The following is a 14,610-nucleotide window of genomic DNA, read 5'->3' as shown; positions in this document are numbered from 1 at the left end:
TTGTGTGATAATAAGCCAGGCGGAAGTACATCACTGCCTCTCAGCCTGCCTCTCAGCCTGCCTCTCAGACTGGCCTCTCAGACTGGCCTCTCAGACTGGCCTCTCAGCCTGGCCTCTCAGCCTGCCTCTCAGACTGGCCTCTCAGACCTGGCCTCTCAGACTGGCCTCTCAGACTGGCCTCTCAGACTGGCCTCTCAGCCTGCCTCTCAGACTGGCCTCTCAGCCTGGCCTCTCAGACTGGCCTCTCAGACTGGCCTCTCAGCCTGGCTTCTCAGACTGGCCTCTCAGACTGGCCTCTCAGACTGGCCTCTCAGACTGGCCTCTTAGACTGGCCTCTCAAGACTGCCTCTCAGACTTTTCCTCTCAGACTGGCCTCTCAGCCTGCCTCTCAGACTTTCCTCTCAGACTGGCCTCTCCAGCCTGCCTCTCAGCCTGCCTCTCAGACTGGCCTCTCAGACTGGCCTCTCAGACTGGCCACTCAGACTGGCCTCTCAGCCTGCCTCTCAGACTGCCTCTCCAGACTGGCCTCTCAGCCTGTCTCTCACACTGGCCTCTCAGACTGCCTCTCAGACTGCCTCTCAGACTGCCTCTCAGACTGGCCTCTCAGACTGGCCTCTCAGACTGGCCTCTCAGCCTGGCCTCTCTCAGCCTGGCCTCTCAGCCTGGCCTCTCAGACTGGCCTCTTAGACTGGCCTCTCAGACTTTCCTCTCAGACTTTCCTCTCAGACTGGCCTCTCAGACTGGCCTCTCAGCCTCGCCTCTCAGCCTGCCTCTCAGACTGGCCTCTCCAGACTGGCCTCTCAGCCTGCCTCTCCAGACTGGCCTCTCAGCCTGCCTCTCAGCCTGCCTCTCAGCCTTCCTCTCAGCCTGCCTCTCAGCCTTCCTCTCAGCCTGCTTTTCAGCCTGCCTCTCAGCCTTCCTCTCAGCCTGCCTCTCAGCCTGCCTCTCAGCCTGCCTCTCAGCTTGCCTCTCAGCCTGCCTCTCAGCCTGCCTCTCAGCCTGCCTCTCAGCTTGCCTCTCAGCCTTCCTTTCAGTTTGGCTGTCTGCTCTGTCCCTCTCTCCCCTTGTCTTTCAGCCTACCTCTCAGCCTTCCTCTCAGCCTTCCTCTCCCCTGTCTTTCAGCCTACCCTCTCCCAGTTTGGCTGTCTGCCAGTCCTCTCCTCCCCTGTCTTTCAGCTTGCCTCTCAGCCTTCCTTTCCAGTTTGGCTGTCTGCCTGTCCTCTCTCCCCTGTCTTTCAGCTTGCCTCTCAGCCTTCCTTTCAGTTTGGCTGTCTGCCTGTCCTCTCTCCCCTGTCTTTCAGCCTACCCTCTCAGCCTTCCTCTCAGCCTTCCTCTCCCCTGTCTTTCAGCCTACCCTCTCAGTTTGGCTGTCTGCCTGTCCTCTCTCCCCTGTCTTTCAGCCTACCCTCTCAGTTTGGCCCCTTTCTGCCTCTCCTGTTCACATCACAATGCCCTGGTTGGCTACTTCTAATTGCTGAGTTAATCAAGGGCAGATTGACCAGACAATGTTTCCTAGTTTTTGCCAGCAAGTGGCTGTAGCCTTTAAATCAAAGGTGTAAATGTTGTGCCCTCTCACACATTTTTGAGACGTAACTGGAACTAGAAAAAAGGCCTAGTTGTTACATTGATGCTGTCTAATCAGTGCTCTGTCTATCTCTCTCTCGATGTCTCTCTCTCGCTGTCTCTCTCTCGCTGTCTCTCTCTCGCTGTCTCTCTCACTGCTCTCTCTCTCTCGCTGTCTCTCTCACTGTCTCTCTCACTGTCTCTCTCACTGTCTCTCTCTCTGTCTCTCTCACGTTCTCTCTCTCGCTGTCTCTCTCTCGCTGTCTCTCTCGCTGTCTCTCTGTCTCTCTCTCTACTGTATCTCTCTCTCGCTGCTCTCTCTCTCACTGTCTCTCTCTTTCGCTGTCCCTCTCACTGTCCCTCTCACTGTCTCTCTCTCTCTCTCTCTCTCTCTCTCTCTCTCTCTCTCTCTCTCTCTCGCTGTCTCTCTCTCACTGTCTCTCTCTCTCGCTGTCTCGCTGTCTCTCTCTGTCTCGCTGTCTCTCTCTCTCTCTGCTCTCTCTCTCTCTCGCTGTCTCTCTCTCTCTCGCTGTCTCTCTCTCTCTCGATGTCTCTCTCCCTGTCTCTCACTGTCCCTCTCACTGCTCTCTCTCTCTCTGTCTCTCTCGTCTCGTCTCTCTCTGTCTCTCTCTCTCGCTGTCTCTCTCTCGCTCGTCTCTCTCTCGCTGTCTCTGTCTCTCGCTGTCTCTGTCTCTCGCTGTCTCTCTCTCTCGCTGTCTCTCTCTCGCTGTCTCTCTCTCTCTGCTGTCTCTGTCTCTCGCTGTCTCTCTCTCACTGTCTCTCTCTCACTGTCTCTGTCTCTCGCTGTCTCTCTCTCTGTCTCTGTCTCTCGCTGTCTCTCTCTCTGCTGTCTCTCTCGCTGTCTCTCTATCTGCTGTCTCTCTCTCGTCTGTCTCTCTCGCTGTCTCTCTCTCGCTGTCTCTCTCTGCTGTCTCTGTCTCTCGCTGTCCTCTCTCTCGCTGTCTCTGTCTCTCGCTGTCTCTCTCTGCTGTCTCTCTATCGCTGTCTCTCTCTCACTGTCTCTCTCTCTCGCTGTCTCTCTCTCTGCTGTCTCTCTCTCGCTGTCTCTCTCTCGCTGTCTCTCTCTGCTGTCTCTGTCTCTCGCTGTCTCTCTCTCTCGCTGTCTCTCTCTCGCTGTCTCTCTCTCGCTGTCTCTTCTCGCTGTCTCTCTCACTGTCTCTGTCTCTCGCTGTCTCTCTCTCTGCTGTCTCTGTCTCTCGCTGTCTCTCTCTCGCTGTCTCTCTATCGCTGTCTCTCTCTGCTGTCTCTGTCTCTCGCTGTCTCTCTCTCACTGTCTCTGTCTCTCGCTGTCTCTCTCTCACTGTCTCTCTCTCGCTGTCTCTCTCTCGCTGTCTCTCTATCGCTGTCTCTCTCTCACTGTCTCTCTCTCTCGCTGTCTCTCTCTCACTGTCTCTCTCTCTCGCTGTCCTCACGCTGTCTCTCTCACTGTCCCTCTCTCTGCTGTCTGTCTCTTGCTGTCTCTCTCTCTCTCACTGTCTCTCTCTCTCTCGCTGTCTCTCTCACTGTCTCTCACTGTCTCTCTCACTGTCCCTCTCGCTGTCCCTCTCGCTGTCCCTCTCACTGTCCCTCTCCCTGTCTCTCTCTCGCTGTCTCTCTCTGCTGTCTCTCTCGCTGTCTCTCCCGCTGTCTCTCTCTCGCTGTCTCTCTCACTGTCTCTCTCGCTGTCTGTCTCTCCGTCTCTCTGTCTCATTGTCTCTCTGTCTGTAGGAGTACCAGATAGTTAAGAAATCAGCTCGCTCCCTGAGCACCTTTCAAGTGGAGTCTCCATGGCGACTGGCCCAGCCGTCTATTATATCCAACATAGTCTCTCATGAAAGGACAGGGAAAGGTGAGCGAGACACACACACACACACACACACACACACACACACACACACACACACACACACACACACACACACACACACACACACACACACACACACACACACACACTGCTCACCACACTAGGCACTGATCCCACTACCTCCCTCCCAGGATGTGACTGAATGGTCTTTATTTATCTGTTGTCCGTCACCATAGTCGGTAAACATCCTTCACCCCCCAGATATATAGTTCCCCCCCAGATATATAGCCCCCAGATATATAGTCCCCCAGATATATAGTTCCCCCAGATATATATGCCCCCAGATATATAATCCCCCCAGATATATAGCCCCCCAGATATATAGTCCCCCAGATATATAGTCCCCCTCAGATATATAGTCCCCCAGATATATAGTCCCCCAGATATATATTCCCCCAGATATATAGCCCCCCAGATATATAGCCCCCCAGATATATAGTCCCCCGATATATTGCCCCCAGATATATAGTCCCCCCTATATGTATAATCCCCCCAGATGTATAATCCCCCTCAGATATATAGTCCCCCCAGATATATAATCCCCCTCAGATATATAGTCCCCCAGATGTATAGTCCCCCAGATATATAGTCCCCCCGATATATTGCCCCAGATATATAGTCCCCCCAGATATATAGTCCCCCCGATATATTGCCCCCAGATATATAGTCCCCCCAGATATACAGTCCTTCTCCTCCCCCAGATATACAGTCCTTCTCCTTCCCCCCAGACATACAGTCCCTCTCCCCCCAGACATACAGTCCTTCTCCTCCCCCAGACATACAGTCCCCTCTCCCCCAGACATACAGTCCTTCTCCTCCCCCCAGACATACAGTCCCTCTCCCCCAGACATACAGTCCTTCTCCTCCCCAGATATACAGTCCTTCCCCCCCAGACATACAGTCCCTCTCCCCCCAGACATACAGTCCTTCTCCTCCCCCCAGATATACAGTCCTTCCCCCAGACATACAGTCCTTCTCCCCCAGACATACAGTCCTTCTCCTCCCCCAGACATACAGTCCTTCTCCCCCAGATATACAGTCCCTCCCCCCCAGACATACAGTCCTTCTCCCCCCCAGACATACAGTCCTTCTCCCCCAGACATACAGTCCTCCCCCCCCAGACATACAGTCCTTCCCCCCAGACATACAGTCCTTCTCCCCCAGACATACAGTCCTTCTCCCCCAGACATACAGTCCTTCTCCCCCAGACATACAGTCCTTCTCCCCCAGACATACAGTCCTTCTCCCCCAGACATACAGTCCTTCTCCTCCCCAGACATACAGTCCTTCTCCCTCCCAGACATACAGTCCTTCTCCCCCAGACATACAGTCCTTCTCCCCCAGACATACAGTCCTTCTCCTCCCCAGACATACAGTACTCCCCCAGACATACAGTCCTTCTCCCCCAGACATACAGACCTTCTCCTCCCCAGACATACAGTCCTTCTCCCCCAGACATACAGTCCTTCTCCCCCCCCAGACATACAGTCCTTCTCCCCCAGACATACAGTCCTTCCCCCAGACATACAGTCCTTCTCCTCCCCAGACATACAGTCCTTCTCCCCCAGACATACAGTCCTTCCCCCAGAACCTTACAGTCTTCTCCCCCAGACATACAGTCTTCTCCCCCCAGACATACCAGTCTTCACTCCCCAGACATACAGTCCTTCTCCCCCAGACATACAGTCGCTTCTTCCCCCAGACATACAGTCCTTCTTCCCCCCAGACATACAGTCCTTCTTCCCCCCCCAGACATACAGTCCTTCCCCCAGACATACAGTCCTTCTTCCCCCAGACATACAGTCCTTCCCCCAGACATACAGTCCCTTCTCCCCCAGACCTACAGTCCTCCCCGCCCCAGACATACAGTCCCCCCCCAGATATATAGTCCCCCCTCCCAGACAAACAGTCCCCCCAGACATACAGTCCCCCTCCCAGACAAAGTCTCCCCCAGATATATAGCCCCCCTCCCCAGACAAACAGTCCCCCCAGATATATAGTCCCCACCCAGACATACAGTCCCCCAGACATCAGTCCTTCATGACAAACATCATTGACAGACCAGTAAACAGAGAAGTGTACTATTGGAATTGAGTTGTATAGCGTATAAAAGTCATTCTATTCATCTTGGTATATTTTAGTCAGAAGCGATACAATTTCACAGTGAATGTGTGTTTGCATGTTGAAACACTCTACAGGGTCTCGAGAAGCCAAGTCCTTTTCACATGTTCGTGTGTGATTGGGCACATACCTGAGTACGCACATGTAATGAGTCTGGCTCTTAGTACTTCCTACAGTTTGGTTCTGAATGAAGTGTGTGGGTTTTTGTGGGGTTCAGACAGTATTGTTGGTAGTTGTTGTGCTCGGTGGTTGTGAAACCTTTGTGTGTGTGTCTGTGTGTGTGTGTGTGTGTGTGTGTGTGTGTGTGTGTGTGTGTGTGTGTGTGTGTGTGTGTGTGTGTGTGTGTGTGTTAGGGACTGGGGTTCGCATCGTCGGAGGTCAGGACTCTGCCCGAAAGGATGGGGATCTTTGTCAAGACTATCTTCCCTAGCGGGCAGCGATCGCAGACCGGACCGACTGAAAGAGGGAGATGAGATTCTGGAGGTGAATGGAGACTCTCTCAGGGCCTGACCCACCAGCAGGCCATCCAGACCTTCCTGGAGTTAATTAAGGTTTAGGCCATCCAGACCTCTGGGTTAGGATTAAGGTTTAGGCCATCCAGACCTTCAAGGTAATAGTCTGGGTTAGGATTAGGATTAGGATTAAGGTTTAGGTTTAGGCCATCCAGGCCTTCAAGGTAACAGTCTGGATTAGGATTAGGGTTAGGTTAAGGTTTAGGCCATCAGACCTTCAAGGTAACAGTCTGGATGGATTAGGATTAAGGTTTAGGCCATCCAGACCTTCAAGGTAACAGTCTGGAGGATTAGGAGGATTAAGGTTTAGGCCTTCCAGACCTTCAAGGGTAACAGTCTGGGTTAGGATTAGGGTTAGGATTGAGGTTCAGGCCATCCAGACCTTCAAGGTAACAGTCTGGATTAGGATTAGGGTTAGGATTAAGGTTTACCATCCAGACCTTCAAGGTAACAGTCTGGATTAGGATTAGGGTTAGGATTAAGGTTTAGGCCATCCAGACCTTCAAGGTAACAGTCTGGATTAGGATTAAGGTTTAGGCCATCCAGGCCTTCAGGTAACAGTCTGGATTAGGATTAAGGTTTTTAGGCCATCCAGACCTTCAAGGTAACAGTCTGGATTAGGATTAAGGTTTATTTCAAGGGTTAGGATTAGGGTTAGGATTGAGGTTCAGGCCATCCAGACCTTCAAGGTAACAGTCTGGATTAGGATTAGGGGCCATTTCAAGGTAACAGTCTGGATTAGGATTTTTAGGCCATCCAGACCTTCAAGGTAACAGTCTGGGTTAGGATTAGGGTTAGGATTAAGGTTTAGGCCATCCAGACCTTCAAGGTAACAGTCTGGATTAGGATTAGGGTTATGATTAAGGTTTAGTTTCAGGATTAAGGATTAGGGTTATGATTAAGGTTTAGGCCATCCCAGACCTTCAAGGTAACAGTCTGGATTAGGGTGGATTAGGTTTGACCATTTCAAGGGGTTAGGATTAAGGTTTAGGCCATCCAGACCTTCAAGGTAACAGTCTGGATTAGGATTAAGGTTTAGGCCATGACCTTCAGAGTAACAGTCTGGAGGGTTATGATTAAGGTTTAGGCCATCCAGACCTTCAAGGTAACAGTCTGGATTAGGATTAGGGTTATGATTAAGGTTTGAGCCATCCAGACCTTCAAGGTAACCTGGATTAGGATTAGGGTTAGGATTAAGGTTTAGGCCTCCAGACCTTCAATGTCAGTCTGGAGGTTTTCCTTTCAAAGTGCCTAAATTCACAGGTTTTTAATGAATCGCTTTTGGAGGATAACCCTTAAATCACAAGTGGTGCATGTCAGTGGCTTTTGACCAATCAATGAGAGTCATGCCTGTAATCAGTATGACACTCTGTTCTTGTTAATGTTGTTGTCGTTGTTTTTGGTCCTAATACTGTGTCTCGGTCCTGTCCCTGTGTCCCTGTCTCTGTGTCCTGTCCCTGTGTCCTGTCCCTGTGTCCTGTCCCTGTGTCCTGTCTCTGTGTCCTGTCTCTGTGTCCTGTCCCTGTGTCCTGTCTCTGTGTCCTGTCCCCCTGTGTCCTGTCCCTGTGTCCTGTCCCTGTGTCCTGTCCCTGTGTCCTGTCTCTGTGTCCTGTCCCTGTGTCCTGTCCCTGTGTCCTGTCCCTGTGTCCTGTCCCTGTGTCCTGTCTCCGGTCCTGTCCCTGTGTCCTGTCCCTGTGTCCTGTGTCCTGTCTCTGTGTCCTGTCTCTGTGTCCTGTCTTTTGTGTCCTGTCTTTGTGTCCTGTCTTTGTGTCCTGTCTCTGTGTCCTGTCTCCGGTCCTGTCCCTGTGTCCTGTCCCTGTCTCTGTGTCCTGTCTCTGTGTCCCTCTGTGTCCTGTCTTTGTGTCCTGTCTCTGTGTCCTGTCTCTGTGTCCTGTCTCTGTGTCCTGTCTCTGGTCCCCTGCAGCAACTGAAAAAGGGTGTGGTGACTCTAACAGTACGGACACGTCTCCAAGCCCCAGCCTGACGCCATGCCCCACCCCATCCTTCTCAGCCGCTCCTCCTCCCCGAACTCCAACGCCAGCGGGGGCAACCCCACCCCAGTACCCACCACCTTCGACGAACCCCGAAACCCGCAAGGGACCCCCAGGTCCTGGCCCCAAAGACTGCATCATCATGGAGGTTACACTCAACAAAGGTACCAGAGAAAGTAGGGTTGAACGGAGTGGGTATCTTTCACTTTAGTTGTTTATCTCGGTTCAGTCGGTGTGTTAGATTGGCTTTTGTTGATTTGAGATGACATTAGTTTAGTAAGATATTAAATACTCCGTTAGATCTATTCTTTACTATTCTTACTGTCTAAACTATTCCAAGTGGCAATGGTAAAGAGTGGTGTCAGGAGATGCTATGGGCCGACAGTATAGTAGCCACACTCAAAAATCCTCTCACCAACTCACTGTCCTGCCAGGGTTCAAACCTGTCCTGCCAGGGTAGGAACCTGTCCTACCAGGGTCAAAACCTGTTAGTCTTGGAACACAGCAGATAACATTTTATAAATAAGAGAGTGTCCTACCAGGGTTAACACCTGCCCTGCCAGGATCCAAACCTGTCCTACCAGGGTCCAAACCTGTCCTGCCAGGGTAAAAAACATGTCCTACCAGGGTCCAAACCTGTCCTACCAGGGTCCAAACCTGTCCTGCCAGGGTCCAAACCTGTCCTGCCAGGGTAAAAACATGTCCTGCCAGGGTAAAAACCTGTCCTACCAGGGTCTAAACCTGTCCTACCAGGGTCTAAACCTGTCCTACCAGGGTCTAAACCTGTCCTACCAGGATTCAAACCTGTCCTACTAGGGTTCAAACCTGGCCTACCAGGGTCTAAACCTGTCCTACCAGGGTATAAACCTGGCCTACCAGGGTCAAACCTGTCCTAAGGATTCAAACCTGTCCTACTAGGGTTCAAACCTGGCCCACCAGGGTCTAAACCTGTCCTACCAGGGTCTAAACCTGACCTACCAGGGTAAAAACCTGTCCTACCAGGGTCTAAACCTGTCCTACCAGGGTCTAAACCTGTCCTACCAGGGTCCAAACCTGTCCTACCAGGGTCTAAACCTGTCCTACCAGGGTCCAAACCTGTCCTACCAGGGTACAAACCTGTCCTACCAGGGTACAAACCTGTCCTACCAGGGTCTAAACCTGTCCTACCAGGATTCAAACCTGTCCTACTAGGGTTCAAACCTGGCCTACCAGGGTCTTATTCTGTCCTACCAGGGTCTAAACCTGTCCTACCAGGGTCTAAACATTATTTATTTATTATATTTTTTTTTCACCTTTATTTAACCAGGTAGGCTAGTTGAGAACAAGTTCTTGCAACTGCGACCTGGCCAAGATAAAGCATAGCAGTGTGAACAGACAACACAGAGTTACACATGGAGTAAACAATTAACAAGTCAATAACACAGTAGAAAAAATGTCCTACCAGGGTCCAAACCTGTCCTACCAGGGTCTAAACCTGTCCTACCAGGGTCCAAACCTGGCCTACCAGGGTTCAAACCTGGCCTACCAGGGTCTAAACCTGTCCTACCAGGGTCCAAACCTGTCCTACCAGGGTACAAACCTGTCCTACCAGGGTACAAACCTGTCCTACCAGGGTCTAAACCTGTCCTACCAGGGTTCAAACCTGTCCTACTAGGGTTCAAACCTGTTAGTCTTGGAACACAGCAGAGTAATTTTGTGGAAAATGAAGGATTGCTAAACACCTGGAGGTGTTATTGTCAGTTCAGCCATAAAGCAGAAACCCCTCCACAGTTTTAGTAAACAAATAAGGGAATGGGGCTGGAGAAATGTTACCACTCTCACATTCATAGACAGAGCTACGACTACAAGAACTGACCATCCATGATATCACAATTGTAATTTTAATCATGTTTTGAGGCTACACAGTGTTTGTTTACAAACATTGAAGTAAAACAAGATTCAATTTTGTCCAAACAAATGGATGTACCAATCGCAGATTTCCACTTTAATGAGCGTGTCTCTCGTTGAGAGTGGTCTGCCTTTCACAGAGAGGCTCTCTGTGCTGTCGAGTTGTTCACTTCATCGTTGGCCTCCATTTCATATTGCCCTCTCCATGCTTTTGGCTATGACTGAAATAGGAGTTGATCCAGGCTCCATTTCATATTGCCCTCTCCATGCTTTTGGCTTTGACTGAAATAGGAGTTGATCCAGGCTCCATTTCATATTGCCCTCTCCATGCTTTTGGCTATGACTGAAATAGAGTTGATCCAGCCTCCATTTCATATTGCCCTCTCCATGCTTTTGGCTTGGCTGAAATAGGAGTTGATCCAGGCTCCATTTCATCACCTGCAACTATGGAGGAAGAAGAGAAAGACTGATAGCTTAGAAGACGGGACATTTTAAGAATTGTTAGAAATGCATCTTGCTCATCCTCCCTGTGTCCTTGTTGTCTTTGTTTCCTGTGTGTGTGTGTGTGTGTGTGTGTTCCTCTGTCAGAGCCCGGGGTGGGTCTGGGTATAGGGACCTGCTGTCTAACTCTAGAGAACAGTCCTCCAGCCATCTACATCCACAGTCTGGCCCCCCGGCTCTGTCGCCAAGATGGATGGACGACTCAGGTAGGTCACATCCCCATTAGTCTCTCCTCACAACCTCACTCCCCTTAGTCACTGATCTAGGATCATCTCATACTCTTGTCTCTCCTCACAACCTCTCATACTCCCTTAGTCACTGATCTAGGATCATCTCATACTCTTGTCTCTCCTCACAACCTCACTCCCTTAGTCACTGATCTAGGATCATCTCATACTCTTGTCTCCCCTCACAACCTCACTCCCTTAGTCACTGATCTAGGATCATCTCATACTCTTGTCTCTCCTCACAACCTCACTCCCTTAGTCACAGATCTAGGATCATCTCATACTCTTGTCTCTCCTCACAACCTCACTCCTTAGTCACAGATCTAGGATCATCTCATACTCTTGTCTCTCCTCACAACCTCACTCCCTTAGTCACAGATCTAGGATCATCTCATACTCTTGTCTCTCCTCACAACCTCACTCCCTTAGTCACAGATCTAGGATCATCTCATACTCTTGTCTCTCCTCACAACCTCACTCCCTTAGTCACAGATCTAGGATCATCTCATACTCTTGTCTCTCCTCACAACCTCACTCCTTAGTCACAGATCTAGGATCATCTCATACTCTTGTCTCTCCTCACAACCTCACTCCCTTAGTCACAGATCTAGGATCATCTCATACTCTTGTCTCTCCTCACAACCTCACTCCCTTAGTCACAGATCTAGGATCATCTCATACTCTTGTCTCTCCTCACAACCTCACTCCCTTAGTCACAGATCTAGGATCATCTCATACTCTTGTCTCTCCTCCCAACCTCACTCCCTTAGTCACAGATCTAGGATCATCTCATACTCTTGTCTCTCCTCACAACCTCACTCCCTTAGTCACAGATCTAGGATCATCTCATACTCTTGTCTCTCCTCACAACCTCACTCCCTTAGTCACAGATCTAGGATCATCTCATACTCTTGTCTCTCCTCACAACCTCACTCCTTAGTCACTGATCTAGGATCATCTCATACTCTTGTCTCCCCTCACAACACATCACAGACACCACCATCCCAGTAACCCTGGACCCATTCCACTCTTGTCTCGCATAACGACCCAACAGATCCACAGATGACACATTCTCAATTGCATTTCACACTGCCCTCTCCATGAAAGTGGGTAAATTACTGGGGTGGCAGGGGAAATAAATAAGATGGCAGGTAGTGGTTAGAGCGTTGGGCCAGTAACGGAAACGTTGCTGGTTTGAATACCCGACAAGCTGAAAAATCTTTCGATGTGCAATTTCACTTATGTTGGTACTTATGCTGATGCCTAGTCACCTTACCCTGTCTTCTTTCTACATATCTATCTCAAATACCTCTCCCCTGCCTCATACCTCTGCACACAGCATCAATCCAGGACTAAGATCGGATCGTACTACACCGCTCCGACGCTTGTCGGATGTGGCAGGGCTTGCAAACTATTACAGACTACAAAGGGAATCATGGCCGAGAGCTGTCCAGTGACACAAGCCTACCAGACGATCTAAATCACTTATATGCTCACTTCTAGGCAAGTAACACTGAAACATGCATGAGAGCATCAGCTGTTCCGGACGACTGTGTGATCACGCTCTCCGCAGCCGATGTGAGTAAGACCTTTAAACAGGTCAACATTCACAAGGCCGCAGGGCCAGACGGATTACCAGGATGTGTACTTCGAGCACGCGCTGACCAACTGGAATATATATATATATATTCACTGACATTTTCAACCTCTCCTGTCCGAGTCTGTAATACCAACATGTTTTAAGCAGACCACCATAGTCCCTGTGCCCAAGAACACTTAAGGTAACCTGCCTAAATGACTACCGACCCGTAGCACTCACTTCTGTAGCCATGAAGTGCTTTGAAAGGCTGGTCATGGCTCACATCAGCACCATTATCCCAGAAACCCTAGACCCACTCCAATTTGCATACCACACAAACCGATCCACAGATGATGCAATCTCTATTGCACTCCACTCCACTCTGCCCTTTCCCACCTGGACAAATGAAACACCCACGTGAGAATGCTGTTCATTGACTACAGCTCAGCGTTCAACACCATAGAGCCCTCAAAGCTCATCACTAAGCTAAGGACCCTGGGACTAAACACCTCCCCCTGCAACTGGATCCTGGACTTCCTGACGGGCCGCCCCCAGGTGGTGAGTGTAGACAACACCACATCTGCCACGCTGATCCTAAACCCGGGGGCCCCTCAGGGGTGCGTGCTCAGTCCCCTCCGGTACTCGGTTCACTCATGACAGCATGGCTAGGCATGACTCCAACACCATCATTAAGTTTTCTGATGACACAGTGACAGGTCTGATCACCAACAACGATGAGACAGCCTATAGGGAGGAGGTCAGAGACCTAGCGTGTGGTGCAAGGACAACAACGTCTCCTCAACGTGATCAAGACTAAGGAGATAATTGTGGACTACAGGAAAAGGAGGACCAAGCAAACCCCCATTCTCATCGACAGGGCTTTAGTGGAGCAGGTTGAGAGCTTCAAGTTCCTTGGCGTCCACATCACCAACAAACTAACATGGTCCAAGCACAGCAAGAGAGTCGTGAAGAGGGCATGACAAACCTATTCCCTCTCAGGAGACTGAAAAGATTTGGCATGGGTCCTCATATCCTCAAAAGGTTTTGTAGCTGCACCATCAAGAGCATCCTGACTAATTGCATCACTGCCTGGTATGGAAACTGCTCGGCCTCCGACCGCGAGACACTACAGAGGGTAGGACGTACGGCCCAGTACATCTCGGGGCCAAGCTTTCTGCCATCCAGGTCCTCTATAGGCGGTGTCAGAGGAAGGCCCTAAAATTGGCAAATACTCCAGCCATCCTAGTCACAGACTGTTTCTGCTACCGCACGGCAAGCAGTACCGGAGCGCCAAGTCTAGGTCCAAGAGGCTTCTAAACAGCTTCTACCCCAAAGCCATAAGACTCTTGAACATCTAATAAAATGGCTACCCAGACTATTTCTATTGCCCCTCCTCTTCTACGCTGCTGCTACTCACTGTTATTATCTTAGCATAGTCACTTTAATAACTCTACCTACATGTACATATTACCTCGACACCGGTGCCCCCCGCACATTGACTCTGTCCCGGTACCCCCTGTATATAGCCTCCACATTGACTCTGTACCGGTACCCCCTGTATATAGCCTCCACATTGACTCTGTACCGGTACCCCCTGTATATATCCTCCACATTGACTCTGTACCAGTACCCCCTGTATATAGCCTCCACATTGACTCTGTACCGGTACCCCCTGTATATAGCCTCCACATTGACTCTGTGGTACCCCCTGTATATAGCCTCCACATTGACTCTGTACCGGTACCCCTGTATATAGCCTCCACATTGACTCTGTACCGGTACCCCCTGTATATAACCTCGACATTGACTCTGTACCCGGTACCCCTGTATATAGCCTCCACATTGACTCTGTACCGGTACCCCCTGTATATAACCTCCACATTCACTCTGTGGGGTACCCCCTGTATATAGCCTCCACATTGACTCTGTACCAGAACCCCCTGTATATAGTCCTCCACACTGCAGATGGCTAACTTTGCTGGTTCACTGTCGATGGCTGGTGTTGCTGGTACACTGTTGATGGCTGGTGTTGCTGGCACACTGCAGATGGCTAGTGTTGCTGGTACACTGCCGATGGCTGGTGTTGCTGGCACACTGAAGATGGCTTATGTTGTTGGCACACTACCGATGGCTGGGGTTGCTGGTACACTGCTGATGGCTAGAGTTGCTGATACACTGTAGATGACTGGTGTTGCTGACACTGTCGAATGCTTTTGTTGCTGGCACACTGCAGATGGCTAATGCTGCTGGGTACACTGCAGATGGCTAATGTTGCTGGTTCACTGTCGATGGCTGGTGTTGCTGGCACACTGCAGATGGCTAATGTTGCTGGCACACTGCAGATGGATATTGTTGCTGGTAC

At 50.5% G+C, this 14,610-nt stretch overlaps 1 protein-coding gene across 1 annotated transcript in view; it reads left to right on the top strand.

Moving 5' to 3' along the window:
• LOC118380622 (PDZ domain-containing protein 2-like) overlaps window positions 1-10,769 on the top strand; it is a 17,476-nt gene extending 6,707 nt beyond the window's left edge. The window contains exons 3-5 of the mRNA XM_052479963.1: window positions 8,171-8,218; window positions 10,530-10,648; window positions 10,758-10,769. Of these exons, the coding sequence (XP_052335923.1) occupies window positions 8,171-8,218; window positions 10,530-10,648; window positions 10,758-10,769 (179 nt within the window). The remainder of the gene's footprint in view (window positions 1-8,170; window positions 8,219-10,529; window positions 10,649-10,757) is intronic.
• The last annotated feature ends 3,841 nt before the right edge of the window (window positions 10,770-14,610 follow it).

Source organism: Oncorhynchus keta, chromosome 25 (assembly GCF_023373465.1).
Source record: "Oncorhynchus keta strain PuntledgeMale-10-30-2019 chromosome 25, Oket_V2, whole genome shotgun sequence".
Taxonomy (NCBI): domain Eukaryota; kingdom Metazoa; phylum Chordata; class Actinopteri; order Salmoniformes; family Salmonidae; genus Oncorhynchus; species Oncorhynchus keta.
This window is presented reverse-complemented; position numbering and strand designations above follow the sequence as displayed.